The 27819-nt window shown below is 40.0% G+C and overlaps 1 protein-coding gene across 4 annotated transcripts; it reads left to right on the plus strand.

Annotated features, from left to right (window-relative positions):
* The first annotated feature begins 643 nt into the window (after positions 1-643).
* Positions 644-27672, plus strand: Lman1 (lectin, mannose binding 1). 4 transcript variants are annotated; one of them, XM_029566898.1, is made up of 14 exons: positions 644-926; positions 4632-4786; positions 4870-4977; positions 5684-5745; positions 6946-7045; positions 8645-8768; positions 10412-10470; positions 10890-11022; positions 13021-13214; positions 13335-13405; positions 22428-22578; positions 24361-24482; positions 24722-24775; positions 25911-27672. In XM_029566898.1, the coding sequence occupies exons 1-13, from the start codon at positions 689-691 to the stop codon at positions 24756-24758; spliced, it is 1554 nt and encodes a 517-aa protein (XP_029422758.1). In that variant the 5' UTR covers positions 644-688; the 3' UTR covers positions 24759-24775; positions 25911-27672. The 4 variants fall into 4 exon arrangements, with proteins under 4 accessions (XP_029422758.1, XP_008838253.1, XP_008838252.1 ...); XM_008840031.3 differs by having other exon boundaries at positions 645-926; positions 24722-24784; positions 26414-27672; XM_008840030.3 differs by having other exon boundaries at positions 645-926; positions 26414-27672.
* The last annotated feature ends 147 nt before the right edge of the window (positions 27673-27819 follow it).

The following is a 27819-nucleotide window of genomic DNA, read 5'->3' on the forward strand; positions in this document are numbered from 1 at the left end:
TTTCAAAAAATTTGGATAGTTCTAGGAATTTTTTGAGACGTGAATGAATTGACATAGAACTCCTGATTCAACCAACTAAAAAATCCCAGGGCTCTTTTGAAAAGCTCCCAGTGAGCTAAGGCTATTAGTATACGTGATCATGCCTTGTTTCTGGAAAGTTCACAAAAAAACGAAAACCAGCTATTGAATAATGATGCCTTTATTCGAATACTAGTTTGTTATGGGCTGGTTCCACATTATCTTAGGGCCTCTAAAGTTTTCTAAGCCGCTCGAATAAGCCATTCATCCACGACTTTCTCACACTGGGTGAAACAGGCAGGGAGTGAAAAAGTGGGAATCTCCCACAAAAAGCACTTGGAGGTGCCGGGCGCCCCGCGCCTCCTCGTGGCTCTGCCCACCGCCCAGTCCCGCCCCCTGACCCCGCCCCTCCTCATGGTCCCGCCCGGCCTCCGGACCTGGTCCGCCCCCTGGGCTCGCCCCGCCCTCCGGCAGCGCCCCGCCCACCCTGTAGCACCGCCCACAGATGCTTAGTCCCCAGCGGCCGCCAGTCTAGAGGAGGCCGGGGGCGGGGCTCACCTCTGGCCCTCGGGGTCTCTCGGGTTCCACCAATCAGCGAGCGCCCTGTTGGCCATCCGCGGCCTCCTGCACCCCTCCCTCTCCCGCCGGCCTTCGCGTCCCAGAATCCAAGATGGCGGGGTCCAGGGGAAGGGGTCCCCGGGCCGGAATGAGGCCGCTTTTCTGCGCTCTGCTGCTGTCTCTCAGCCGCTTCGTCGGGAGCGATGGCACGGGAGGCGACGCCGCGACGCCCGGCGCCGCAGGCCCCCTGGCTGACCAGCCGCACCGCCGATTTGAGTACAAATACAGCTTTAAGGGGCCGCACCTGGTGCAGAGCGACGGGACCGTGCCCTTCTGGGCCCACGCGGGGAGTAAGCCGGGGCCAGGGCGGGGGCCAGGTTCCCTCCTCGCCTTCCGCCTCCCGAGTCCATCTTCCCCCCCATGTCCTGCCGCGCCTAGGGTTCGCCATATGCGCTGGGGCAGGACTCCCAAGCAGTCCCTTCTTTAGGTCCCCCTGGCCCGCATGTCTCCGTGTCTTCTCACCCCTCTGTCCACCTCTTTCCTATCTTCCCTTCTTTGATCTTATAGGTACTTTTTTTAATCTGAGGCGTTTTGTTGCTTTCTACACTTCCCTGCGCTCGAACCGGCTTCTAGGTGTCGGGTTACATTACATCCTGACGCCACGTCTCCTTGGGGACACTTGCCCCAGCCTAGGCCATATCCACCAGAGACCTGCTCCAGCAACCTCCTTTCAGCTCCTGCTTGCTTTTAGCAATGTCAGGCTTGTACCTGATTCCCCCTGACTGCTTCAAACTGGCACAGTCTTCAGTGATTTTTAGGTCTTTGGATATCTTTTTTAAAATGTTGGGATTACTCCTAGAGTTACCTCTCTTAGTGACATGGTGTGTGTAGTCTTTGATCTTTACACTTTATATAATTTTATAGCCACATTTGTGCCTTTAGTACAGGAGGGTTTTTTTGTTGTTGTTTTGGTTATTTCTGAATTTGGGACTAAGAATAGGATTCCATCTTCTAAGACATTTTATAAAAATTGAAATAATTTCTGCTCTGAGTTTTATTCAGTCTTGACACAGATGACAGAAACTTGTTGGAGCACTGCATTAGTGAAAAAAAACATATCTGTATTTCTTATGCTGATGTGTCACTGCTGAATCGTGGTAGCACTTGGCATGTCATAAGCTCTGTACAGTGACAGGCAGATCCATCCATTCAGACATCATCGAATCAAGTATTAAATACCTTTCTATGATGTGAGACACTCTGGGTATTTGAATTATATTCTTTTGTGTAATTAAGGAATCGTTTTTAGAAAGGCTTTTCTGAATCATTTCAGATTGTCCAATGGCTGAAGCAAAATACTTCATTTCTAGAAAGTAACTGCTAAATGGAACACTTTTGGGAAGGGGCCATTTCCTTCAAATTAATGTGTAATTATCAGGTGTAAATTTCATTGAACTTAATGGCCAAGTCATTATGTAGTTGAAGCAGAGTGCAATTATGTTGTTACTCTTTTATTGTAAGCCTGCTGGGCACTTGTTATCAAGAGAACATTGCTCTTAATACGCAAAGCTGATGTGTGCGATACCAAGCACAGGTGTTCAGATCCTCTGTGTTTTTGTTTGGGGAATGACGAGTTTTTCAGTAGCAATGATAGATTTGTTTGCACCTTTTCACTTTTGTCCTCTCCATTACCTGCCTGCTGTTCTCTGTCTCTTCATCACACTTTCACACCAGCAGATTCATATCATCTACTGAAATTAGTTATCTTCACTCTCTTTTACAGAGCCTCAAGCAGTAAATCTAGTTCATTGCCAAAAAAGAAAAAAAAAAAAAAAAAAGATCAGAATAAGGGACCAGAGTTGTAGCTGAGTTTCTAGAATACTTACCCAGCATGCACAAAACCCTGAGGACTTCCGTCCCCAACACCCCATTAAACCAAGTGTGGTGCTGCACACTTACAGTCCCAGCTCACAGCACTGGGAGTTGGGGGAAGATCAGAAGTTCAAGGTCATCTTTGCCTGTGCTTGAGTTCAGTCTTGGCTATAGACTCTTAAAAATTCACACACACACAAGGTCATGTACCTTAGTGAATTAAGTTATGTGACTAGACTTTAGTTGTGATTTGTGTCCACTGACTTCAAGAATCACTGGTTTGTGTGGCATGGAAATCTCATGCCTTTGTGGTTACTGTAATTTTAAAGATCTATTAATGCTGTTGTTAATTTTTCTCCCTTACATTTATTCCTCTAGTCCATAATTTGAAACATAGAGAAATTTAGGATTTAGTTTAAACACAGCCCTTTATATTCAACCCCAAATTAGTTTCATGTTACTGATATTCCTCTTTGTTAACTCTTAGGTCCTTTTGAGCTGTCAGTACACATCCTTAAGTTTAAGGGCAAAAAATGGTAACAATTTATTACTGTTTATAGCTCTCAAAGCTCTTTCACTCTCATTCTCCTGTTTGATCTGTAATAGGAAGACAGGTATTAATCTGTTGTATAAATGGAACAACTGACGTTCAGAAAAACCAAAGTTGTTGGAAATTTTTATATACGACAATTGGACTCGAATCTAGGTCATCTGATTTTCTGTCTAGTACTCTTGGTTAAGGGTAACAGATAATGAGTGCACTAAAGTGGTATTGGTATAGTTCTGTTATTTCCTAGGATAAATGTCAGAATGGTTAGTAAATGAGAAGCTATGTTAGAATTTTCAAATTTTAGGCCTCATAGATGCCTTAATAATTAGTCCAGTAGTAAAAGGGCCGACTTTATTTACAGGCATATCTTGTTTTATTATGGCTCAATTTAGTGTATTTTTCAGATACTAGTTTTGGGGTTTTTTTGTTGGTTGGTTGGGTTTGTTTGTTTGTTTGTTTTTTTAACAAACTGAAGGTTTCTGCGCCCATCAAGTCTGTCCGTGCTACTTTTCCAGCCACTCCAGATCTTCAGCTCTTTTAGCAATGAAGTTGTTGGTTTTGGTTCATGTCTTTGAAGTACTAAAGGTCAAACCCGGGGCCAGTGAATGATAACTTTTATCACGTGCTCCTCCACTGAGCCACATACCAAACCCTTATTTTAATTCAAGCCTACACATTGTTATTTTAGGTATAATGTTCTTACATATTTAATATGCAATATAATGTAAGCATAACTTTTAGATGCACTGAAAAACAATTGTGTGACTTACTTTATTGTGTTGGTTTGGAACTGAACCAATAGTGTCTCGTGGTATGCCTGCTGATGCTTTCATATGTGTTGCACACCTATGAGTTTGATAAAGAAATGAAATAACTTGCCTAAGATCAAACAGTAAGTGGCAGAGCTGGGACTTGAACCTATTCTGGAGGTACAGACCACTATTTTGAGAATCACTTGTTTTCTCTGACAGTCTGCCAAATCTGAAGAACTGCTTATCAAATTAAAATTCAGTTAGTTCTCTCCCTGGGTAGATACATCTATGCAAGATATTTAAAATATACCCTTTGGGGTGCTTGGAGAAGTGATCAGGCCATCCCATCATTTTACAGACGGACATACAAATCCAAGAGAATTATTTGTTAAGAGTCACAGCTGAACTGAGACTAGGAACAGGATTCTGTATTCCTAGTAAGAGGTCCTTTTCAGTATGCTTGTTTCCTAATGTTTGTAACTGGTAAAATACATTGTAGGCCTTAATATTATGCAAATTTTTGAGGTATTTTAAAAGAAGATTATGAAAATCAAATTGTTTACCTTTTACGTCTTAGTGTCTTTCCTGCCTGTGGAAGTTTTAGTGTATGTGTGTAGCTTTAAAATTTTTTTTGCTGAGTTATTTCACTGTTCAAAAGACACAAGTGATGTCAGCCCTCTAAAATTTCAAATAATGAAATTATTTCCTAGCAATTTTTTTGTGCAAATTACTAAGTTAAAATGTGATCTGTGTGTGTGTGTGTATATGTGTGTGTGTGTGTGTGTGTGTGTGTGTGTGTGTGTATGTATCAGTCCAGTGATGATGTGTTGGATTTTGCCTAATTATAACTTGAAGCTTTTCTTCCTTGATTTCTGCCATAGATGCTATTCCAAGTTCAGATCAAATTCGAATAGCACCGTCATTAAAAAGCCAAAGAGGATCAGTGTGGACAAAGACGAAAGCGGCCTTCGAGAACTGGGAAGTGGAAGTGACATTTCGAGTGACTGGAAGAGGTCGAATTGGAGCTGATGGCCTAGTATGATCATTTCTCTTACTTAGAAAATGAGTGTAAATGCATATGCCACCAGCCTCTAACTGTTCTCTCCTACATATTTTCAGGCAATTTGGTATACAGAAAATCAAGGCTTGGAGGGCCCTGTGTTTGGATCCGCTGATATGTGGAATGGTGTTGGAATATTTTTTGATTCTTTTGACAATGATGGAAAGGTACATTTATTGTTAGAACTGTTGCCTGATTTATTAGTATCTGTTAGCAGAGTTAGACTATGGGAAATACGGCTTCCTTGGCCAATCTTCATGAATTTAGTAGCAAAGAATTCAAGTGCTATTTAAGCATGGTAATTAGTATCTGTAGCAAGAGAGTTTATCAAGCTGTGCAGACATGATTTTTCATACACTAATTTCAGATCATGGTGGAGCCCTAGGTCTGAAAACTTCCCAGTGACTCCACCAGCCACATGCCTGCCCTGTGTGTGCTTAATTAAGATGGGTCAACATGAGTCTTTAGATCTGGGCAGTGAAATCAGTGTATTTAGAGCCTAGAGCCTGCTTGCATGATAGTATTTGAGTGCTGGGCTGTGGCTACCTCATACTCATTTGTGTTAATCACTTTTTGGTCAGGCCAGTTTTTCTGATGATCTCTTTTAAAAACAGTTAAATGTACTTACCTCTTGAAAACATTAATTTGTAGTTCAGCAGCTTTAAGATTGATGATCTTCCCTTCAGCTCATTGTTTATTGATTTTCAGAGCTTACTGTTAGCGGTTGAAAGAACTTTGAATTACTCATTGAGACCCAAGACCTTGTTATTTTAAATTTTTGATTCCTAGAATCTTAGCAATATAAGAGACTTCATAGCACATTTTTTTTCTTGGTTAAAGACATTAAAATAAATCCATTCTCTTTATTTTTAGAAAAACAATCCTTCTGTAGTAGTTATAGGCAACAATGGACAAATTAATTATGACCATCAAAAGTAAGTGTGCTTTTCACATAATTTCTTGTTTCAGTTTCTCTGAAAACTTCATGAAATGTATCGCTTCAAATCTCAGGCCTCTCCAAATAAGATCATTCTTTTTCTTAAGATGCTATGTTGTAACTTAGTGAAGACGTCTACTTTTCACTTCACTTGGTTGTGTCTTAAAGTTCTTTCTGTGAACAACCTCAGATTTCAGACATAAAGTGTCTTTTAATATTTGTTTAATATTTTAAAAACAAAATATTGTTTAATATTTTAAAAGTTTATATAATAAACTGTTACTGGCTCAATGGAGCTTTTCATCTTTACTAAAAGAAATCTTTCCAAAATAAATTTAGCCTTCCCTAAACTTCAGGGTGCTTTATATCAGCCATAACATCTCTACTTAGAAATTGTCAGTGAGTTTCTGCATTTGTGAGTACTCAGCGTAAGAAGCTTTCATGCCTGTGCCTGGATTTGTTCTTTCCTGCCTTGATGACTTAGCACACTGGCAGTTCTCTACAATTCCTCATGGAGCTCTTTAAAGTAGAAGTACCCAACCAGCTTCTTTTAATTCTGCTCCAGTCGACTTGGGATGGAGTCAATGGACCTACATATTTTTAAAAAAATATTTTATTTATCATTTTTATTTTATGTGTATGAGTATATTGCCTGCATGTATATAAGTGCATCTGTGTTGTGCATGCCCACAGAGGTCAGAAGAAGACGTCAGATTCCCCTGAAACTGGAATTAGACAGTTTTTAGCTGCCATGTGGGTACCGGGACTCAAACCTGGGTTCTCTGTAGCAGCCAATGAATGCTCTTAACCGCTGAGCCACCTCTCCAGCCCCTCAACCTACATCTTTAAAGGTCCACGAAGGGCTGGTGGTATAGCTTAGTGGTATAATGCTTGCCTAACACATGTGAGAACCTAGATTCAATTTCCAACACGACAAAAAGTAAAATGAAAAAAAAAAAGCTCCATGAGTGATTCGGCCCCTTCCCTGGTCTCATACAGAATAGTGCTTCTTCCCTTGCTGTCATTACATGGTGCTGTTGGGCTTTTGATGTCACCCAGAGTTTCAACAGGAAAAGCTCCTTTGTGTCTTCTGAATAAATAACAGGAATTATGCTAAGATGTGTTGTAACGTGATATTATTGATCTTCTTGACTCTTAAATATTGAAAAGCTTTCTTTTCCTTTCTGTCATACTGTAGTGATGGTGCCACTCAAGCTTTAGCAAGTTGTCAGAGGGACTTTCGTAATAAACCCTATCCTGTTCGGGCAAAGATTACATATTACCAGAAAACATTGACAGTAAGTGACAGTAGTCAAATGAGCAATATTCTATTGTGGCTTTTCTTTTTGAATTCTTGACAGAAATTATACTCATTTAAATGTGGCTATGCACGTATCTCTGTGTGTTGCTGTGTGATAATATTAGTGGTGGCTGCACTGGCATATGTGGGCATCTGATGCACAGCCTTGCTAGTCAGTTTCTTATTAGGTCAGTGGTGGCTTAAGCACCCAAAGACAAAGGTCATTCTCCCTGACCAGCTTTTAGACTATCAAAGGGAACACTTGTAGCATTGCCATGCTGAGTGGCAAGGGTTGTGGCACAGGTATAAGGAATCATGAGATTGGAATCTTGTGAAATGAGGGTAAGGAAGATCAGAAAATTTTGAGTTCTTCAAAAGGAACAAGAAGAGTGTGTGTGTGTGTGTGTGTGTGTGTGTGTGTGTCTGTCACTGAAGGCAGACAGATCCTTGGGAGGAGCTGAATATTTGAGAGACGTAAATAGTTTACTGTAGCTTGAAGATAGAAAACATCCAGAGGGAAGTGAGATTGAAAGGTTGGCAGTAACAGTTCCTATAAGGAACTTCTAAGAAAGTTGGGAGTTTTAAGCAGGAAGTGAAATGATCATATTTGTAATTTTAAAAGATGACTTGGTCCCCAGAGTTCTTACAGTAGTACTTGTGCAAAGAGTAAAAGGAGAGATGATTTAGACTCCTAGACCTCTAACATACCGTTCCTTGTGCTTTGTACTTTACGCACAGCTTTTCCAACAGTCCTGTTGGATAGACCTTTCCATTTAGAACACAGAAAAATTGAGTATGAGAGATTTTAAGTAACTTGGACAGTTCATATTCATACATAACAGAACTGCGATTTGAACCCAGTTCCATCTTATCTGCAGGACTCCACATAATGTGTGACCTGAGGTGATGATAGAACATAGAGATGAGGAATACTGTCATATTTGCTAACCCAGAATAGTTCAGAATAATTGTGATTCCTGCTATATAATCTATTCAGAGAGAGTGATCATGGCTCCTTAAGTCTTTTCAAGAGATAAGTCTATTTCACTATGGAAAGAATTTTAGAGAAAACTATCAAAATTTTCTTTTTAACCTTTTGACATGTACACAAACATTTTAAGTGAAATATCTTAGCATATAAGATAGCAAGTCAGTGGGTTTAAAATTATCCTTTATAGGGCTGAGGAAACAGCTCAGTGGTTAAAGCCCTTGCCGTGCAGCATGAGAACTAGACTTCAGATCCCCAGAACCCATATAAAAACCAGGAAGATGTGATGGTCACCTGTAATCCCTGGGGCAAGCTGGTTAGCCAGCCTAGCTTATCAGTGAGCTCTGGGTTCAAGTGAGAAACGTGCCTCAATAAGTAAGGTGGAAAGTGACTGAGAAAGATACTCAGTGTCAACTGTGGGCCTACGTATGCGCACGCACGCGCGCACACACACACACACAAACACAAACACAACACACATACACATACAAAAAATTATTATTTATAATGAAAGGAGGCAAGATTGAATATTATCATTCTCAAGAGATGACTAGAATTTATTTTATAATGTCCGTTGTCAAAATCTATAGCTGTAGTATGTCTTTCTAGGTTCTCATCAATAATGGCTTTACACCAGATAAAAATGATTATGAATTTTGTGCCAAAGTAGAAAATATGATTATCCCCACACAAGGGCATTTTGGAATCTCTGCTGCAACAGGAGGTCTTGCAGGTAAATCTTGTTTTTTAATGTTTAAAGCTCGTGAATTGATTTTTACTGGTTATGGTATATTTGGGGGATACGCGGACGTGTTTCTGGTTAGCTTTTTCAGTCTATTTGGAGACTTCCATATGGTCTGCTCTAGTCCTTTGCTGTATTGAAGCTGCATATAAGTATGTACATGACAGCATCAATTTAGGTCATATTTTGAAGTAAAAAAGACATATTTAAGGTGAGGACATAAAAAGTTAATCCTCAGGTGTTTTAGACGCCTTGAAAGTTGCTTCATCATATATATAAATGCATTTGGAAACCTGAGGACACAACTTGGGGACACAACTTTAAGCAAAGATAATTGCTACTATTTTTCCACATGCCATGATATATGAAGTTATTCTGCATCAGTGCAGCTTTGTGTTTATATGGCACATGGCCTTTTTTTTTTGGTCTTTTTGAGACAGGGTTTCCCTGTAGCCCCAGCTGGCCTGGAACTCACTATGTAGACCAGGCTGGCCTTGAACTCACAAGAGATCCACCTGCCTCCCAAGTGCTGGAATTAAAGGCCTGCGCCACCACACCCGGCTGGCACGTGGCCATTTTAAATGCTTCCAAATATATGGATTGCTCTATACAATCCAAGCAAAAAGGGAAAAGATCATATTTTCCCCATGTTTTTAGATGTTTGTCAAAACTTAAATGAAGGCAGTTTCTGAAGGTCACACAGTCAGCTGCAGGAAGGTCTGAGTCTGAATTTCTGATTCCTGTCCTTTTACAACATATGCTCTATCCTGAAGTTACTCAGACTACAGTGCAGCATTGTTCCAGGTCTCCTTAAAGAGTGGCAGACAGTGATTGGGTGTGGTAGCTCACGCCTTTAATCCCAGCACTCAGGAGGCAGGGGTATATGGATCTCTGTGAGGTCCAGTCCAGGCTGGCTAGAGCTATAGGGAGTCCCTGTCTCAAAAAACAAAAATGAAACAAAACAAAACAGAGTGTCAGAAAGTAGAAAGATTGCTACACAATCAAAATTAAGCACTGTACTGTCCATGTTGTCAGCCTGGATTGGCACCGTAGTTCACTATCTTGAGATCCAGGCACCTTCCTGCCTTTAGCTGAAACAACTTGGTATTAATTTGATTTTGTGTGCTTTTAGATAAAATTATTATTAATTTTATCTAAATTATCTGAAGGTGAAAAAAGCAAAAATGAAAGGCTAAAACTGGCATACACCATGAGAAAGATTCAGAGTCCATAGGTGCCGGGAACAAATGAACAGGATTTTGTCCTATTGGACACTACGTTATCCATGAAGGAAACTGGGAAAACAAGGGAGGACCCTGGTGCTGGGATTAGGAATTTGGGCTTCTTCTGACCCTCCTTTGTTTGCTCATTCCCCACCAGACATTTCCTAACCATGTGCTCTATGTTAAATGCTGCTACATGCTCTGATGGAGGCTTTAAGAAAGTAGATTTAGAGTTCTTTTAATGTAAATCTTTCAGATGAGTATTTGTCTCTAAACTCACAGAGTACCATTGCCTTTATCAAACTACAGCTAATTTATTATTGTTTTCTTAAAGCAATAAATACTTAGAAAATAAATTCACAACTCTGAAACAATCAGGGGACTTTTTGAGGCCTTTGTTTTCATTTGTAGATGACCATGATGTTCTTTCTTTCCTGACTTTCCAATTGACCGAGCCTGGAAAAGAGCTGGTGAGTTTACACTTTTGCCCCCAGGTAATTTATTTCCAGTTTTCAGTGGTTTTACCCCATGGCTGTGAATTTGGGAATCCCCGGTTTGAGTTTTGTTTCTGTTCCTGCCATTTGACCTTATATAAGTTCCAGAACCTCTATAGCCTGATAGTTCCTCATTGACAAAACAGATCTTGGTCCAGTGGCCACCTCATGATAGTATAGGGATTAGGTGAGATGCATGTGTGTGTAGCAAGTGCTCATTAAACACTAGTAGTTACTGTGAGTCTTGGTGGTGTTAATAGAAGCAAGAGTATATTAGCTGTGATTTAAGTAAGAAATCTTCAGCCAGTGATGGGGTTGTAAGCATGAGAAAAAGGCCAGGTGCTGAGATGGTTTGTCAAGTCCCCTTTTTCATGACGTATTCTTACTCTGAAAAGCCTACGCCAGATAAAGAAATTTCAGAAAAAGAAAAGGAAAAGTATCAGGAGGAATTTGAACACTTTCAACAAGAGCTGGACAAAAAAAAGGAAGAATTCCAGAAGGGCCACCCTGACCTCCAAGGGCAGCCAGGTACGTTGTAGTGAAGCTGACATCAGTGCTAGAACAGCAGTTGTGGCTTCGTGGTGGACACTGGGTCTGTCTTGCCCATCTCATCCCTGCTCTCTGACCCAGCACATTCCAGGAAATTGCTGGAAACCGTGTAAAAGCAGGTCTTGAGTCCTTCAGGGCCTTAGGTTGACTGAAGAGCACATGGCTGTGCAGGTGAGCAGTGAGCCCCAGGAGTGGGCATTGGGGAGCATGGGGTTATGTTGGTTGGTTGTTGCGTTCACTGCTATATTTTCTAAAACAAAAAATAGTGCTGTCCTGTCCATTCAGTGAGTGAGTGCCAAATGAAATTTTCCCAGGTTTCTGTCTCCTTTTAGTACCACACAATTGCCTTTATTAAAATTTTTTTCAGTTTCATACATATATACAAAATTTTGTGATTAAACTCACCCCCATTAATTACCCTGTGTTATTTTCCTTTCTCTCTGAACTCCTCCTTTCCAACTGTTGAAGACAGTGACACCCACTCCATTCCACAGACACTGTTAATAGTTGGTAGCTCCTCAGGAAGGGGGCAGCTCATGGGAACCTCCTTACTCATGATGAAGGTTGCAAGTCCCAGGCTTGTACAGGTATCCATTGTGTATCCACGATGGCCGTGTCGGCTCTGGGTAGCAGCCTTCCACAGCACTCCTTCTCATCCTCCAGCCCTTACGTTCTTTCTGCCTCCGTCTTCCATGTGTTCCCTGGGTTTGCAGGAGGGGGCAGGAGTGGTAGAGATGCCTCATTTAGGGCTGAGCGCTCAACAGTCACTTAGTCTCAGCACTTTGACCAGATATAAGTCTCTCTACTAACTTTTGACCCTTTACAGACAGAGGCTTCTCTGCCCCAGGCTGAGCCTCAGTATGGGGAATAAACATAAATCGAAGTTCAGCAACATGTCCATTAGGGAAACAACTATAGTATGCGTCCCCCTTTCGGCCATGGCCTCTCCAACCATCTGCCTTCTTTACATAGAGGTAATGCTTGTGTGCTACAGCATCTAGAATGCAACTTATTAGGGCGGACATGGTGGCACTCACCTTTAATCCCAGCACTAAGGAGGCAGAGACAAGCTGGTCTACATAGTAAGTTCCAGGCCAGCCAGGCCTATACAGTGAGACCCTGTCTTTTTTTTTTTTTTTTTTTTTTTTTTTTTTTTTTTAAAAAAAAAAAAAAAAAAAAAAGATGAGACAGGATCTCCTTATAGCCCCAGCTGACCTCACTATGTAGACCAGGCTGGCCTTGAACTCACAGAGATCCACCTGCCTCTGCCTCCCAAGTATGAGACCCTGTCTTTTTTTCTTAAAAAAAAAATAGTAAAAGGGGTGCAACATATTAAGGCCAAACAGACTGACTTCATGGTATCTGTTGGTTTTCTTATCTAGGTTCCCATCAGCTTAATTGAGGTTGTACTTGATAAGCCTGTGTCTAGCATTGTACAGTTCTCACAGTGATCAGTAGTATGATTTAGAAGATTGTGAAAGTGAAAACAAAATAAATATATGTGTTTCTTGTCTTGAATTTGTTTTATACATCTTATGATTAAGCAGCCTATAGTAGATATTTGAAGACCATAGTTTGTTGGATTTTGACAGTTGTAGGCACCCATCTAACCATCACTTCAGTCAGTGCACAGAATTTTTTTTACCCCCAAAGTTCCCTGATGCCCTAAACCTGTCCACAAAGCCCCTCACTGTTTAGATTTCTGTTACCTCAAATTTGTTCTCCCTGATAAAAATCACATGGTATATGTGAATGAGAAAACTATTTTAAATGAAACTTTCAGACCTCATTTATGAAAACAAACTAATTTAGTGGTGATTGAATTAGTTATCTGCAAATTTGCTATTTGAAAGATTATACCAGTGTGTTGGAAATGCTCTAATTCTGGTATATGTTGACACTTTGACCAGTTACAGTATTTCAAAGCCACATACGTGTAGGGGGTTGTAATAATTGTAATTTGTGATTACTTTTCAGCGGATGATATATTTGAGAGCATAGGCGATCGGGAACTAAGACAAGTCTTTGAAGGACAGAATCGTATTCATCTTGAAATCAAGCAGCTGAATCGACAGTTGGATATGATCCTTGAGGAACAGAGGAGATATGTCTCTTCCCTGACAGAGGAGATCTCCAAGAGAGGAGCAGGGAGCCCAGGGCAGCCTGGGCAGGTGAGCTTTCAAACACTCAAGTGCACCTTAGCTTCAGCTGTGAGGATTTGAAAGGAAAAGCTGCTGTGCTCTGTGCACAGGCAGAGTACTGAGTTGGCCACTCTTCCTGTTTTCCTACAGATCTCTCAACAGGAACTGGATACTGTTGTGAAAACCCAGCATGAGATTCTGAGACAAGTCAATGAAATGAAGTAAGTATATCAAAGTCGTGTCTCACTGCTCTGTGATACATTGTCCTAAGAAACTGCACATGCTCTGCCCTCTACCATGTGCTTCACAAGGGTAAGCAGCACATCCTGGTTCAGTTTAGGAACAGAGGATATGTATGCAGGAGTTTGTTAACATCTAAACTTTAAAAATCACTTTAAACCGAAAAAAAACGTGAGTATCTTTAAAAACAAAGAGGTTTGTTGTAGTTACTTGAAACCAGATATGGCTTTTATTTAGAAAATATAAAAAGAATGTGGCGTGCTATCTATCAACTCCATGAGACATCCTGGGGGCACAGGGACATTGACCGAGCAGAACTGGACAACAAGCAGACTTGCTGCAGGAACTTTTTGACGTCATGACTTGTATAGGGAATGTCTATGATGATGTCTTTTTCATTCCCATCTTCAACCCTAAACGGGACAGAGTTGAGTAGAGAGGAGCTACTGTGTCATTGGAATGTCGGATGATGAATTTCTAATGAGATGGTTCACTTACACAGGTGGTTACCATCTCAGTGTCTGGTGCACAGAAGACAAGCCCAGCATGGCACGTTTCCTAAGCTGCTGCTTTAGCATTCCCTCCTAGTACAGCCCTTGACAAATGAGAGTGTCAGGGTGAGCAGTCGGAAATGAGGCAGGACTAGGTTAAACAAGACAGACAGATGGAAGGCACTCAGCTTACAACTGAAAGCTTGTATTTTTTCAATTTTTCTTCTTAGCATTTAAGAAACATCTTTATTGTTAATTCATGATTGCAAGTGAATAGCTAACCTATTCAGATAGTTTAAATGAATAGATTTCTTTTAGAAATAGACTGGATTGTGTAACACAGTATTTTATTTATTTTATTCTTTTATGTTAACCTAATTTTACACTTTAGAAAGCTATAAAAACAGTATGTTAAATTTCCATATACCTTTCACCCATCCTTTCCTACTGTTGACATCTTACATAACCACAGTATAATTGTGAGAACCAGGAAATTAATATTCATACTATATGATCAACTAAACAGATACCCTGTGTAGACCCATTCCTGGGGGAAGGGTACATATTTCAGTGTGTGTGTGTCACACACACACACACACACACACACACACATTCTTAGGAATAATACTCCTTTCTGGCCTACCTCATTTCTGCCCCACCTCCATTGGCCTAGGGATAGAGCATTGAAGCTAGGGCTTGCTAGGCCAGCACTGTACCATGGAGCTACGCTCTCAGCCTCTCCGTTTCTCTTCAACCCTTTCTACTGCCCTCATTGGCAAGTAGTTCCGTTATATGGTTTTGCTTACTGTATTTCTGCACAAGTGTGTTTTTTCTACCTTCTTTCTTGCATAAGGGGACCATATTCTAAGTACTGTTGTGTTTTGCCTATTTCACTTCGTAGAGGTAATAGCACAACCTAAGATGCAGATGGTGGTTAGGAAACCTAGGCCTTAGGCTGTATTGTCCATGAAAGCACTTCCTGCTGATACTTAGCAATCCTCACACACACACTCTGGCTTAGCAGTGGCGAACACATGTCATCTGTGTGACAAATTAATGCAAAAATTGAGCCCAATATTCTAAATTCGTCTTTTAGAGCTTTTTTTTTCCCCCCTCAGATCTAAGCTTCAGAAAAAATGTGGAGAGGAAATAACATGCCTTTTCTTGGAAGGGTAGTCTATGTCTTTATGATTTTCATATTCTTAGGAAGTCATGGAAAAATTTTAGCAAATCTTTAAAAGCATGCTTTTCAACCCCTCTTGCTATAGAACTTAATCTAGCCTACCGTTAACTCCTGTTCTGTGGTCCCTCTACTTCCATTCAGTTTTCTTCGCTTGTTGCTTTTCCTTCCATCATCTCTTAGGTGCTTGTTCCTAGGGTACTGTCCAGCCCTCCTCTCATTTGACCTGCTCCCTTAACTAAAGATAATTCCGCCTTCACAGATTTCCTCCCTGAACTCAGCACTTGGTGACCAGCCGAGCACAGTGTGCCTTTCTCTGCAGATTCTAGTTGTGCTTCTAAGACATTGCTCTCCTGCCAGGCTATTGTTCTCAGCAAGGCAGGAGGGATCTTGTTCTCATATAGTTTATTTCCCTAAACATTGCCTGGCTGGTAACATGTACCAAATGAATGTTAGCAGAATCACAGGCAAATGAATGATTGAATAGGAATATATTAAGGGATCTAATCTTTGTGTATTAAAAAACCATTTCTGCATAAGCAGGTTCATGCTGCTGAGAGGCAAATGTTGTTAAATGCACATTTATGAGGAAGTTATACTATCTGGGTTAGTCTTGTAAGTGTTCTAGGTGTATTAAAATGTAATCCTTAATGGACATTTAATAAGAAAGTTTAGACACACATGCCATTAAAAGAAATTTTAATCATTATACGGCATGGATTGAGACAGCACAAGATATTTGAAGTTAAAGTGCTCATTGCTTATAGAAGTCAAATATAATTCTTTCTGTTTAACAGTCCATGTAACGTAGCTGTTGTTTCTGTTACTCTAGCTCTTTTTATACTAAATTTTGCACAAAGGAAGTAAGTTAAATAACTTTCTTTTGATCAATCCAAATTGAGCCATAATTATTGAAGTCATTGATAGAAAGTCAGAAACATCAATTCTGTTCTCTTGGAACCCGGGTTAATCCTTGTGTGCCAATTCAGAGTCAAAATCTTGGAGCAGGAGGGTTTGGTAGGAAAAGATTCCAGGGAAGGAAGATATTAAGGAAGGATGCACAGGAGGGAAAGTACATGTCTTAAAAGAGCATCACAATGACAGAAGCATACACATAAAGGTTATTTTCAGGGAATGGCAAGTGCAAGGACAGATGAAAGAGAACAGTAGGAGATAAAGTCAGAAAGATAATCAGCAAAGAGTCACAAAAATCACAGGCTTGATGATAACGCCTATGTTAATGTTAGTCATATGAACTGTTTGCTGTCAATAGAACTTTTAAAATACTACTACTAGATGAAAATAACTTGATTTGCTTTTCAGGAATATTGAAATTCATATTCATCCCTTTATTAATAAGTAGATCTCTTATATTTCTTTCATTATGAAAGCATTTGTTATTTCTTACTGTCATGCTTTTAGACACATATCCGAAGGGCCTGTTCAGTGGTAGAGCTCTTTATTTTACACTTGAACAGTGAAATCACATCTTGCATGGAGAGTGTATCCTAAAATCAGTGTGTAAGACAATGTTTTATAGCATCAGAATTATCCTTCAAAAAGATACCAAATTGGAGACACATTCCTCAGGATACAAAACAACCTGCTTTTTTCAGACCTGGAGCAGATGGTTCTTCTTTGGTTGGCTTCCAGTTGAAGCCTAAGTTTGTCTGTGAGGCCTCTGAAAAGCACAGGGAGTAAGAGATACACTTACAACTTACTTGTCATTCCCAAGACCACTTTGATTCTATGATATACAGGTATTCAGAGAAATAAATGCTGCTGTGCTTATGGTCATGGTTTCTTACAAGAAAAAGAGAAGAATACAAAATAAAATTAGCAGGGAGGGGTTGTACATAGGATAGAGTCATAGAGAACCCAAACACAGGCTCCCAGTGGTCTCACAGTACAGACAACCCCCAACATAGGATGGTTGAACTTAACAATTTGTTGGAATTTACCATGATTTGAAAGTAGTAAGTCAAGGATCATTTGTAAGTCTCTGAACAACAAATATGACAACACATGTAAAGTGCTGTCAGACAGAGAAGCCCACCCAAACCTTGGTGTCTAGAATTTTTATTAGAGTTCAGTCACACAGGTGGGGAGGACCCATGTGGCTAACCTTCAGTACTCAGTTTCTAGTCCTTCTCAAGGTCATCTCCTAAGAGATGGGTCATCATCTCAGGGGCCAGTCCTGAAAACTTGTGGAGTGCAGAGGGTTTCGATAGCCCAGGCCTGCTGAGTAATCCATTAACATGTGTCTTAGCTAATTTTTCTGTTGCTATGATAACACCACTCTGACCAAAAACAACTTAGGGAGGAAAGGGCTCATTTTGTATCACATTTCCAGATATAGTTCATGACTGAGGCAAGTCAGGGCAGGAACTGAAGCAGAGACCACAGGAACACTGCTTACTGACTTGCTTCCCCAGGCTTGCTTAACTGTCTTTCTTATGCAGCCCAGGCTCACTAGTCTAGGGATGGGGCCACTCACAGTCATCTGGGCCCTCCAAAAATCATTCAGCAATCAAGAAAATACCCCCCCAACCAGGCCCACAGGCCACTCTGATGGAGGGAATTCCTGAATTCCTCAATTGAGATTCCCTCTTCCTAGGTGTGTCAAGTTGACAGCCAAGATTAGCATCACACTACACCACACTGAACAGGTGGCAAAATTCCTTTTTTTTTTTAATTCTCAAAGACCATTTTTTTCTTTTTTCATTGAATATTTGTGAATTTCATACAAAATATATTGATTGTATTTAGATCCCCTTCCCTATCCTCACCTCCCTTACTGCCTACTTCCCAATTTCATGTTCTCTCTCTCTCTCTCTCTCTCTCTCTCTCTCTCTCTCTCTCTCTCTCTCTCTCCACACACACACACACACACACACACACAGAGAAAGAGAGGCAAATTTGTATCCTTAAGTGTTCTTTGGTATGAATCCATCCACTAGAGCCTGATTCCTTAAAAGACTGATTCTCCTTCCCAGCAGCCACTGGTTTCCAGTAGTTCTCAGGTAGGGTTAGTGTTTCTTACCCACTTCCCCACATCTATGGTGGGATTTTTTTTCTGGCCTACATAGCTTTGTAGTTTTGAGGTGCATAAACACAAAGTGGTCTGTAGTTTTTAAATGTTGGCATTAATGAGATCCAGATTAAATAGAAATATACTTAACGTATAATCATAGCATCCTCTAATAAGCAAATTATTGTCATGTTGAAATAGTACGAGTATTAATACAAGGAGATGCGTAAATATACTTGGTTGCTTTCTCATAACAATCTGGTATGTGAAGTAGCTGTTGATCATTGCTGTGGTTAAGCAGGTACTGTTTATATATTGCTATGGATACCTTTACATCAGAAAGACTTAAGCCAACATTGCCATGTATTAACCACAGAAAAATGAGGTACATTATAAAACTGTGTTCAGATTCTTAGGCAAATTCTCACGTTATGTCATGTGTTACAGTGGGCTATTTGGAAGAATAGAGAAAAATGTCAGGAGCTTCAAGTGTATGGTAAAATGAGTAGAGAGAGGTATCTGCTGAATTACTAATTACTATTCACCTATCTTTATTAATCTTTGACAATCATTTGGGGTCATGATTCCAGTAGTAATGCACCGAGTTGCAACCTTGGTCTTGCATGAATAAATAATTTAAGGGCAATCCCTTACACGACTGCATCTAGAAGTCATGAAGCCCAAAACCCAAAACCAGGTTTATATCTGTTGCCTAGGAACATCCCAGAGTCACTTCCACTGCCCGGTACACGTTTTTTCCATTGATTCCCCAGTAGAACTATTTTTAAAGACACCAGACACCTGGATTACAAGATAAAGAAACCAAGCTTGAACTGAGAAGAAAGTTTCTTCCATGGCAGTTAGCCTTTATGGTGCCAGAAAGAGCATGCAGACTGTTGGAGGAGAAAGAGGCACTAAAGATCTAAACTTGACTAACTACAGTACCAGCCTGCCTGGCAAGATGAACCAAACTGTAATAGTGGCATAGACATGGTGGTGGTAACCAGCTGGTTTGACATGAATCATGCTACACAGAAGGGAATGCATTCCTGGTACTGTAAAGACTGATCAGAAGCCAATGGATCGGAAGTAATAGGCCCTAGGGAAGAACCTACTAATACTGTTTTGTTAAACTGACACAGCATTAAACTATCTTCTAGTTATTTTCGTTTATGCCCGTAGACAAATGATGCTCTTAAAGAAGCCTCTCTTTGCAGTGGAAGCGGGTAACTGGAGAGTCACATGACTGCTCAGTGTTGTGAAAAAAAAAGGGAAAGTTTAGTGCTCAACCATAAATAAGACATTTATACCACTCCTTATAAGACACAGAAAACATTCTGAAAGAGGGCCTAGAAAGAATGTGAGAGTCAGAAGAACTATAGAATCACATACACTAAGCATAATCCAGCCATTACAATTATGAACACGGTACAACTGTGCTTGCTTACACCTAGCTTGCCCCAAAATGGGCCTGCCAACAGCCAACTGAATTGTTGAGTGGTTCAAGTACCCTGAAAACCATTATTCAACTTGAGACCACTGATAGATTCCCGGGAAATGGAGACAAGACTCATAGCTATCTGTTGAGAAACCACTGGTGAGGCCTCTAGGCTCCAATGGGGATTTCCAGACTTATCATCAAAAGGATAGCCATCATTAAACTCATTGGGTCTTAAAACAGAATAAAAAAATAAAAACATGAATATGGGAAAAGGGCCTGTAGCTTTAGGGAGAAAAGGGAGTTGACAGAAAAACAGACCAAGAACTTTGGACACCTTCCATCAGGCCCCCAGGAGCTGGAACTGCTTTAGGTAAAGAACTGAAGGGAATGCTTCTGTCCTGTTCAGCTCTGCACCCTACTCACTATTAAACAGTTCCAGGAAGTCTAGCCTTCTGCCTTTAGCTCCTAATGAATTAGGGAGAAATGTCTCTTGGAATTTGAGGCACACAAACAGAAAATGGTTTAATAACCTGGGACTCTACTTTGGGGTATGCATATACCTCACTCTTCTAAATACATTTTGCCCCATAGCTTATGTCCTTGCACACACCAACCACTCTGAACCACACGCTTCTGTCTACTTCAGACCACACATGCACACCTCTTCCTAAACGATAAGAAACTTCTCTTCTTGACAAACATCAAACTTGGTATATATGGATATATATAAATATATATAATTGGATTTTTGTGAATCTCATATAATACATTTTGATCATACTTAGACCCCTCCCCTGTCTGTACCTCCTCACAGCCCCTCCCCCTACCAGATTTCATGCATTCTGTCACATGTGTTAAGGCTTATTGAGCCAAGTTTGTATCCCCAAATATCCCTCAATGTGAGTCCATCCATTGGAGCCTGGTCAACCTATCTAGTGTCACTCGCTTAAAGAAAACCAACTCTCCTCTCCCAGTAGCCATTGATTGGGGCTTCTTTCCCATTTCCCCACTTCTATGCTGTGTTTTTGTCTGGCTTGAGCTTGCATGGGTCTTGTGCATGCTGTCACCATTGCTATAAGTTCACATGAGCAACTTTTCAGCCACTTGGAAATCTCTGTTTCCTTGTGATCATCTACCATCCCTGGCTCTTACAGTCTTCCTGCCCCCTCTTCTGTGATGGTCCCTTGGCCCTGGGTGGCAGACATTTAATATAGATGTCTTACCCAGGTCAGACATTCCACAGTCTCTTTATTTTCTGCACTTTGAACAGTTGTGGCTTTCCGAGTTAATTACCATCTGTTACATGAGGAAGCTTCACTGGTGAGAGTTGAGAGATTCATTAATAATCTTTCTGCCACCTGTTCTGCTATAGTCCATGAACCTTAAGTGTAGAGGATCACTGTTAATGTGTCACTTAGGGCTGGTCATCTCACAGACACTTATTCTCTATGTTTGACCAGTTGTGGAACTCTGTAATAGTTTCCATCTGTTGAAAAAGAAGCTTTTTTGATGAGTGGTGAGAAGTACCCTTGCCTATAAATATAAATCTACATATTTAGCATACAGTAAGAAATTACATTGGTCTAGGTATGTGACAGATATAGGATTTTCTCTAGGATTTATAACCTCTCCAGCCATGTGTATTTGACTGTTTACAGTACCACACGAGTTCCCTCCCATTGAGTGGGCTTTAAGTCCTAATTAGATAGGTGTTGATTATTCCCCAAATAAAAGTGCCACAACTACACCAATGAAGATAATTTGCTGGGCCAGTCATTATTGTGTTTATTGGTCTTTACAGCTGAGGAGGACCATTGATTTGCTTTTTCCCTTGGCAGCTTGCATAGTAATCTTTGATACTACAAAAGCTAGTCTTCAAGGGGGAGGCTTCCAGGTCAGTTTCAGTTCGATTGTTCCAAGTCCTAGTTCTGAAATATGTCCTGTCTTCAGCAATAGGGTCTTACCTTCAAGTTCTGGGAGGAAATCAAAGGCTGTGGCAATAGCCTGTGTTATTTTGAGAGTCTCTTGGACTACCCTGAACAACAACTTGAAGGGAGGTTTCTCCTGCCTGGCATTGTTTTTTGTTATATAGCCTTCAGCTAAATACGTGCACTTGTGTATAATGCAGGCTTTTGAACTAATACATTTCTCTCTGGTTTTCCTTACAACTTCATTAAGCATCAATTATGTTGTAGTCTTCAGTTGCAGTATTGGTTTGAACACAGATTATTTAGTACTATTCTTCACTAGTAAAATGCAATGATAGAATGGTAAGTGGCCGTTTTATAAAATGTTTTCAAATTTTGAAAACCTTTTTCTTTTTATAAGTGATGATAGGAATTGAATGTAGAGCCTTTTGTGTGCTAGGTACCTCCCTACTGCTGAGCTATATTCCCAGCCCTTTTTACCTTATTTTGAGCTACCATCTCACAAAATTGCCCAGGTTGGCTTTGAATTCACTTTGTGTCCCAAGTAGGCCTGGAGCTTATGATCCTCCTGCCTGTGCCTCCCAAGAAACTAGCAGTATAGGCTTGCATCAAGTCCACTTTCTTTCTTTGAAATACGTAGTTCTTTACCTTCCCGTCCCCTCCCCTTGTCTCCCATCTGCTTCATTTCAGACAAAGTCTCGCTTTGTAGCCCAAACTGGGTTTGAACTCTGTCCTCTGGCCTTAGCCTCCTAAGTACAGAGATTACTGGTATAAGATACCACACCCATCATCTGGTTTCTTTGGGGTTTTTTTAATTTTGTTTGGCCTTTTTTTTTTTTTTAAATGGTATGCTGAACTTAGGTGCAACCATTTGAAATTTATGACTGGAAAAAAAAAATCCTTAAGATTTTTGAAGGGATTTTCTATTTCAGGAACTCCATGAGTGAAACTGTCAGAATGGTCAGTGGCATACAACACCCTGGCTCTGCAGGAGTCTATGAGACAACTCAGCACTTCATGGACATCAAGGAGCACCTGCACGTAGTAAAGAGGGACATAGATAGCTTGGTGCAGCGCAACATGGTAACTCTTTTTCCTTGTGTAATTATCAGGTCTCAAATTAGTGCTGATGCTCATTTCTAATTTCAAGGTAGAATTGTTCCATATGTTCTGAAGCCTTTGTATTTGGGTTTCCTAGTTGTTTAAGGTAGAAGAGTATTTCTATAGTAGTTAGGTTTAATGTGTAGGAAATATATTGCCAGATAATGGAAATAATTGAATTCCAATTTAATAGCTTCTCTAAACTGTGGGCTTTGGCATATATTAACCCAAGGTTCTGATCCTTGGGTTCTGACCCTTCTTGCTATTTGGTTAACTTTATTTACCATCAGCTGAGTTTTATAGAGTAGATGAGAGTAAATCAGATCAGATTGGATTGTTTCACTCTGCCAGTTAGTTGCCTTGTGCAAGACATATGTGAAGCATGGTTGGTCCACATTTCTTGATCAGACTTACAGGAAGCAGAGGCCTCAGCCCTTTACGTTTTATATGGGGCTTGTTTTTAAATTTTTTTACTTGTTCATTTACGGTTTTGGATTTTTTTTTACCTGGGGTCCCTCTGTAGCCCCAGCTGGCCTGGAACTCATTTTGTAGACCAGGTTGGCCCTGATCTCACAGAGCTCCACCTGCCTCTGCCTCTCAAGTGTTGAGACTAAATGCATGTGCCACCATGCCCAGCTTAAAGCCTTTTTTAAAACATTTAATATTCTTTAGGAAATTTGTTAGATTAACATTAGTAATAAGGACAATCATAACAACTTTCTCAAGGGAATCAGTACTAGAGGGTTAAAAAACTTGTCTTCAACTTCTAATCTTGTTTCCATTATATTTGACACTGCTTTTCTTATATGCCTTGGCTATTTTTTTTTTTCAAATTTCCCTAAGTTGTATTATTATTGCCCATGGCTTCTCATCCAAAACAGTCTCAGTTCCATGTGAAGATATTCTCCCCTGTGTTGTAATGGACATTGTGGTGCTGTGTGTGCTACCTGTGTGCTGAAAACTGCCTGGTTGATGCAACCATATTGAAAGCAACTAATCTGGGCATCTTGATAAAATCTTTATTCCTGATATTTAATTAGCTCCCTAAAATTTTTTTAGCCTATTTTATGGAGATAGTTTTCAGAACACCACAGTCAGGTTTAATGCCCCTGAGATTGCAAAGAATGAAGACCTGGGGGCGGAAGCATTGTATTTGTCAAGTTGTTTGTTGGTAGGGTAATCATGTAATTTATTGTATGAACTAGAATAGTTTTGATAGTGAAGTCTGCGCCTTTAGTAATTACACCAGTACAGCAATTATGAACGGGTAGTGTTGAGGACAGTGATGGGGTGGTGGCCCCAGTCTTCAGAAACTTCAAGGGCACTACCATCATCATTTGTAATGAAATTGGGAGCCAGACAGCACTAAGACCAGGGCTGAATAGCCCCAAGTTAGAACCCTTCCCATATTAACTGCCTCCACTAAAAAAAATAATAATAATAAAGTTTAAAAAGGAAAGGAGCCAGGCGTGGTAACGCACGCCTTTAATGCCAGCACTTGGGAGGCAGAGGCAGGTGGATCTTTGTGAGTTCGAGGCCAGCGTGGTCTACATAATGAGTTCCAGGACAGCTGGGGCTACAAGAGACCCGGTCTCAAAAAAGACAAAAAAAGAAAAGGAGACATTAAATGAAGAAGATATTTAGGGGAATGTGCAAATTAAAACACTTGTTTATGTAGCAGATCGTGAGTTTTATAAATTGCACATTTCTGTCATTTTAGACCATTAATTTGACTAATTGTAATACAAATTATTTTCCTTGTAGCCATCCAATGAAAAACCAAAATGCCCAGAACTACCACCATTTCCATCATGTTTATCCACGATCCACTTTGTCATATTTGTAGTGGTACAGACAGTGTTGTTCATTGGCTATATCATGTACAGGTAAGTTCTTGATAAAATCTGACCCGACCTTAAGTTAACTTCACTAAATTATATAACTAAATGCAGAGCAAACTTGATTGCTAGGCTGTCTCACAAGAGGGTGCATGTTTAGAATTTATCTCACTATATTTTCTACTTCAAAAAGCATTGATATTTTACTTTAAGCAACCTTATTTCTTTCCAAAGTTAAGTATATAGAGTATCAGTCAGTTTTTCTTTTCTGGTGTTTTATTTTTTAGGACACAGCAAGAAGCAGCTGCCAAAAAATTCTTTTGACCATCATTTCCATATATGTACGTCATGTATGTATGTACAAAACGTTGTCTTTTTGAGGGAATTTAGTATTTAAATTGCTTCTTAGTCTTAAGTTATTAAATTTTGTATAAAACAACTGTTTCAAACATTGGTTTTTCAGTAAAAATAAACCTTAAAGACAGCCACATGTAAGTTTGTTCATAGTACATACATGTGTTTAAATCTTAGTGAGTTTCAGGTAGGCAGGATGCAGCCACTGAACAGAATGTTGACAAGTCAAGGGGTAAAGAAATAGGGGTACCCCTGGATCTATCCTCTAGGTCTCTTGTATTGGGGGCTTCTTTGTCACATAAACATACCTTTACTCTTCCAGAATATGAGGTCTAACAGGAGCATCCCATCATTTGTGTTTTGTAGCCAAAACAATGTTTAGAAGTGAAACTTTGCTAATCTTAAGAGAGGGTTCTGCAGTCTTCAGTCCTAACAGAGTTCTCTCTGGGATCACTTTTTTTTTTCAGAAGCATCCCAAATTGGGGGGCGGGGGGGACCTACAAGCTACAAGCAAACAAACAAACCTTTATTTTAATACTTTAAAATTAAAAAACAATCATAACCTTCCAATTCTGATTCCACTACTCTTTGTGGCCTGAGGATTTGCATTAGCCCCTCTCCTTGCCTCCCTGATTCCCCTTGGAACTGAGCATCTAAGGACAAGGAGCTGGCCACTGTCAAAGGTGACTGTCCCAGGTTCCCTCTGCCAGCCACTCTGGTTTTCCCTGGGAGAAGGCAGAAGGAGAGCACCCAGGAGAGGCACCTGTATTACAGCGACAGGAGCCTCACGAATGAGTGAGGGGCTCTGGAGAATCTGGGCAGTGGGATCAATACTTTGTCTGAGAGCTTCAACTGGAGTTACAAGGCTTCAGAACAGTTAGTGAATGTTTTTCCCCTCTGATTATCAATTCTGTATTTCACTTTTAAAGTGAAATTTTGGTAGAAAACTAAACTGCTTTTTGTCTTAAAAATAATTAAGGTAAAATAATTCCAGTGGCAGTGACTTTAATGGGTATTTGCCTGGTAATGTCTTCATTTCATGGGGCCCATAGTCTTGAATAGCTTCATTCCAACCATGTCAGATCAGTATTTCAAAGATAATTTTTATGCTTTCAATTTAAGGAATTTCTCCCATTTTGTCCAATATGTTATTCGGCTCCAGTTGCATGCTCTGAAGATGCTCTAAATTCACAAAACCACCTCTACATCCTGGTTTGTATCACTCTGTGTAACCCAAGGTCTGTGACAACTTGCAAACTCTCAGTCAAGGAGGCTGGCACAGAAGCAGTTCTAAGAGATTTTAAATTTTAAAGTAAATACTTAGGATCTCTCCTTTAAATCCAGAAATCAGCATGCTGTGAGGCAGCCTGTTGGTGAACTTAACCAGGAAGATTTGCTCGTCTTTGTCTTTATACAGTGTCTTAGAGAAGCCACCTGGGAATGACATTTAAAGTGCAGGTTTCATTTTTGTCTTCACAGCTGGTATAGACTTGCTGGCTTCAAAATATTTTATCTGAAGTGATGGTCCCTTGTTTGCCATAAGATCCAGAACAGTACTGTTTTGTAAGAATTATTATTGAATTGTTCTAAACCTTCGTAAGTTTTCTCTCAAATGTCATTTGCAGCTGGGGCTAACAACCTAGAGTCTGTAGAAAGACTCTTACGAAGAACCTCTACATGATGGCACTGCCTGAGTGGTACTGTGCGCGCGACTCACGTGGCTTTTCACACCGGCATTTATCCTAGAATGCTGAAAGACAGTGTGCTCACAGTGACTCTCCACCTCACCCTGCAGCATAGACAGTGCTTCTCACATTCTCCTTTGTAGAGTTAACGTTTTGAAACTCAGGTTCCAGAAACATCATCTTACAGAATTTATTCATATTCCATGAAAAAAAAAAAAAAAAAAACAATAAAACCCTTCAGAAGAATGTTTTCAGTTGTAGACTATGAAACTGAGGAAATCCTCTTGCAGTGAAAGGCTGCCAGTGTGACAAAGTCCATGGTCACATGTGCCTGAACAATAAAGGAATCTCTGATCAGGCTCCAATCCAAGGAGAATGGCTTCATCCTTCCTAAAGCAGTTGCAGAAGGCTGTTGTCAGAGAGCACAAGCAGAACCTCTTTTCTTTTTACCTGTTAATTAAAAATCATTTGGCAAAGTAGTTCATAGGCTATGGGATATCTCTTTATTCTTTGAATCTTGTTTTTCTCAAAATCATTAATTCTTAGTGACTTATTTTTGAACAAAAGTGTTTGCTCTGTTGAAAAAAAAAAATCACTGCCAGAATTCTTCCATTTCTGTACTATTTTGTCTAACAAATAATTCACTTCTCACACCAGCAAGTATTTTCCAGGTGCCTTGAATTAAAACAAAATTTATTTTAACTTTTTAATGTAAGTCATTATTTATTATGGCACTTTTAAAAGAAAAATGCAATTATATAATTGCTGATATGCATATTTAATATGCTATTTGTGTTCTGATTGTTTTAATGTTTTATTTAGCTTAAAACTTCACCACAAATTCACAAACAATAACCAGTGTTTGTCATGTTTGAAGGTTATCAATGTTTCTCAGTCCAGGACCATCCAGTTTATGAAATGCTTATTAAGAATCAATTCCAAGGCCCCATTCCAGGCCATCTGCATCAGATCTCAGGAGGGAGCTTCACACTATCAGAGTTCAATAAGCACTGCTGATTCTTAGCACACTGATGACTAAGGAGTGAAAAAAAAAGTATTTAATGGGTATTTTGTTGACTTAAAGTGAACTGAGAACACATTTTCACTATCACTGAAATTGACAGCAGTGCTCTGGTTCTTTTGTACTTAACATTTCCTTAATGTTCATTTTGCTGAAACTCTTTACTGACTAGCAGCTACAGACTCAATCCAGCTTGTTACCTGCATCTCTTGGTACTTTAGTGATGGCTGTGAAACTTCAGTTCATGGTGAAACCCTGAAAGCTCCCAGGAAAAACCTGCCTTGGAATCTTGTTGCTTTGCCACATTTTATCTCAAACAGCCGCA

Source organism: Nannospalax galili, unplaced genomic scaffold (assembly GCF_000622305.1).
Source record: "Nannospalax galili isolate Female #2095 unplaced genomic scaffold, S.galili_v1.0 scaffold819, whole genome shotgun sequence".
Classification (NCBI taxonomy): domain Eukaryota; kingdom Metazoa; phylum Chordata; class Mammalia; order Rodentia; family Spalacidae; genus Nannospalax; species Nannospalax galili.

Excerpts from the sequence above, each read along its gene's own strand:
- Lman1 (XM_029566898.1), top strand. The coding sequence starts at position 689 with ATGGCGGGGTCCAGGGGAAGGGGTCCCCGGGCCGGAATGAGGCCGCTT. Across the intron at positions 5,746-6,945 it reads ATTAATTATGACCATCAAAA|TGATGGTGCCACTCAAGCTT; the intron begins GTAAGTGTGCTT and ends GTCATACTGTAG. Across the intron at positions 10,471-10,889 it reads CCGAGCCTGGAAAAGAGCTG|CCTACGCCAGATAAAGAAAT; the intron begins GTGAGTTTACAC and ends TACTCTGAAAAG.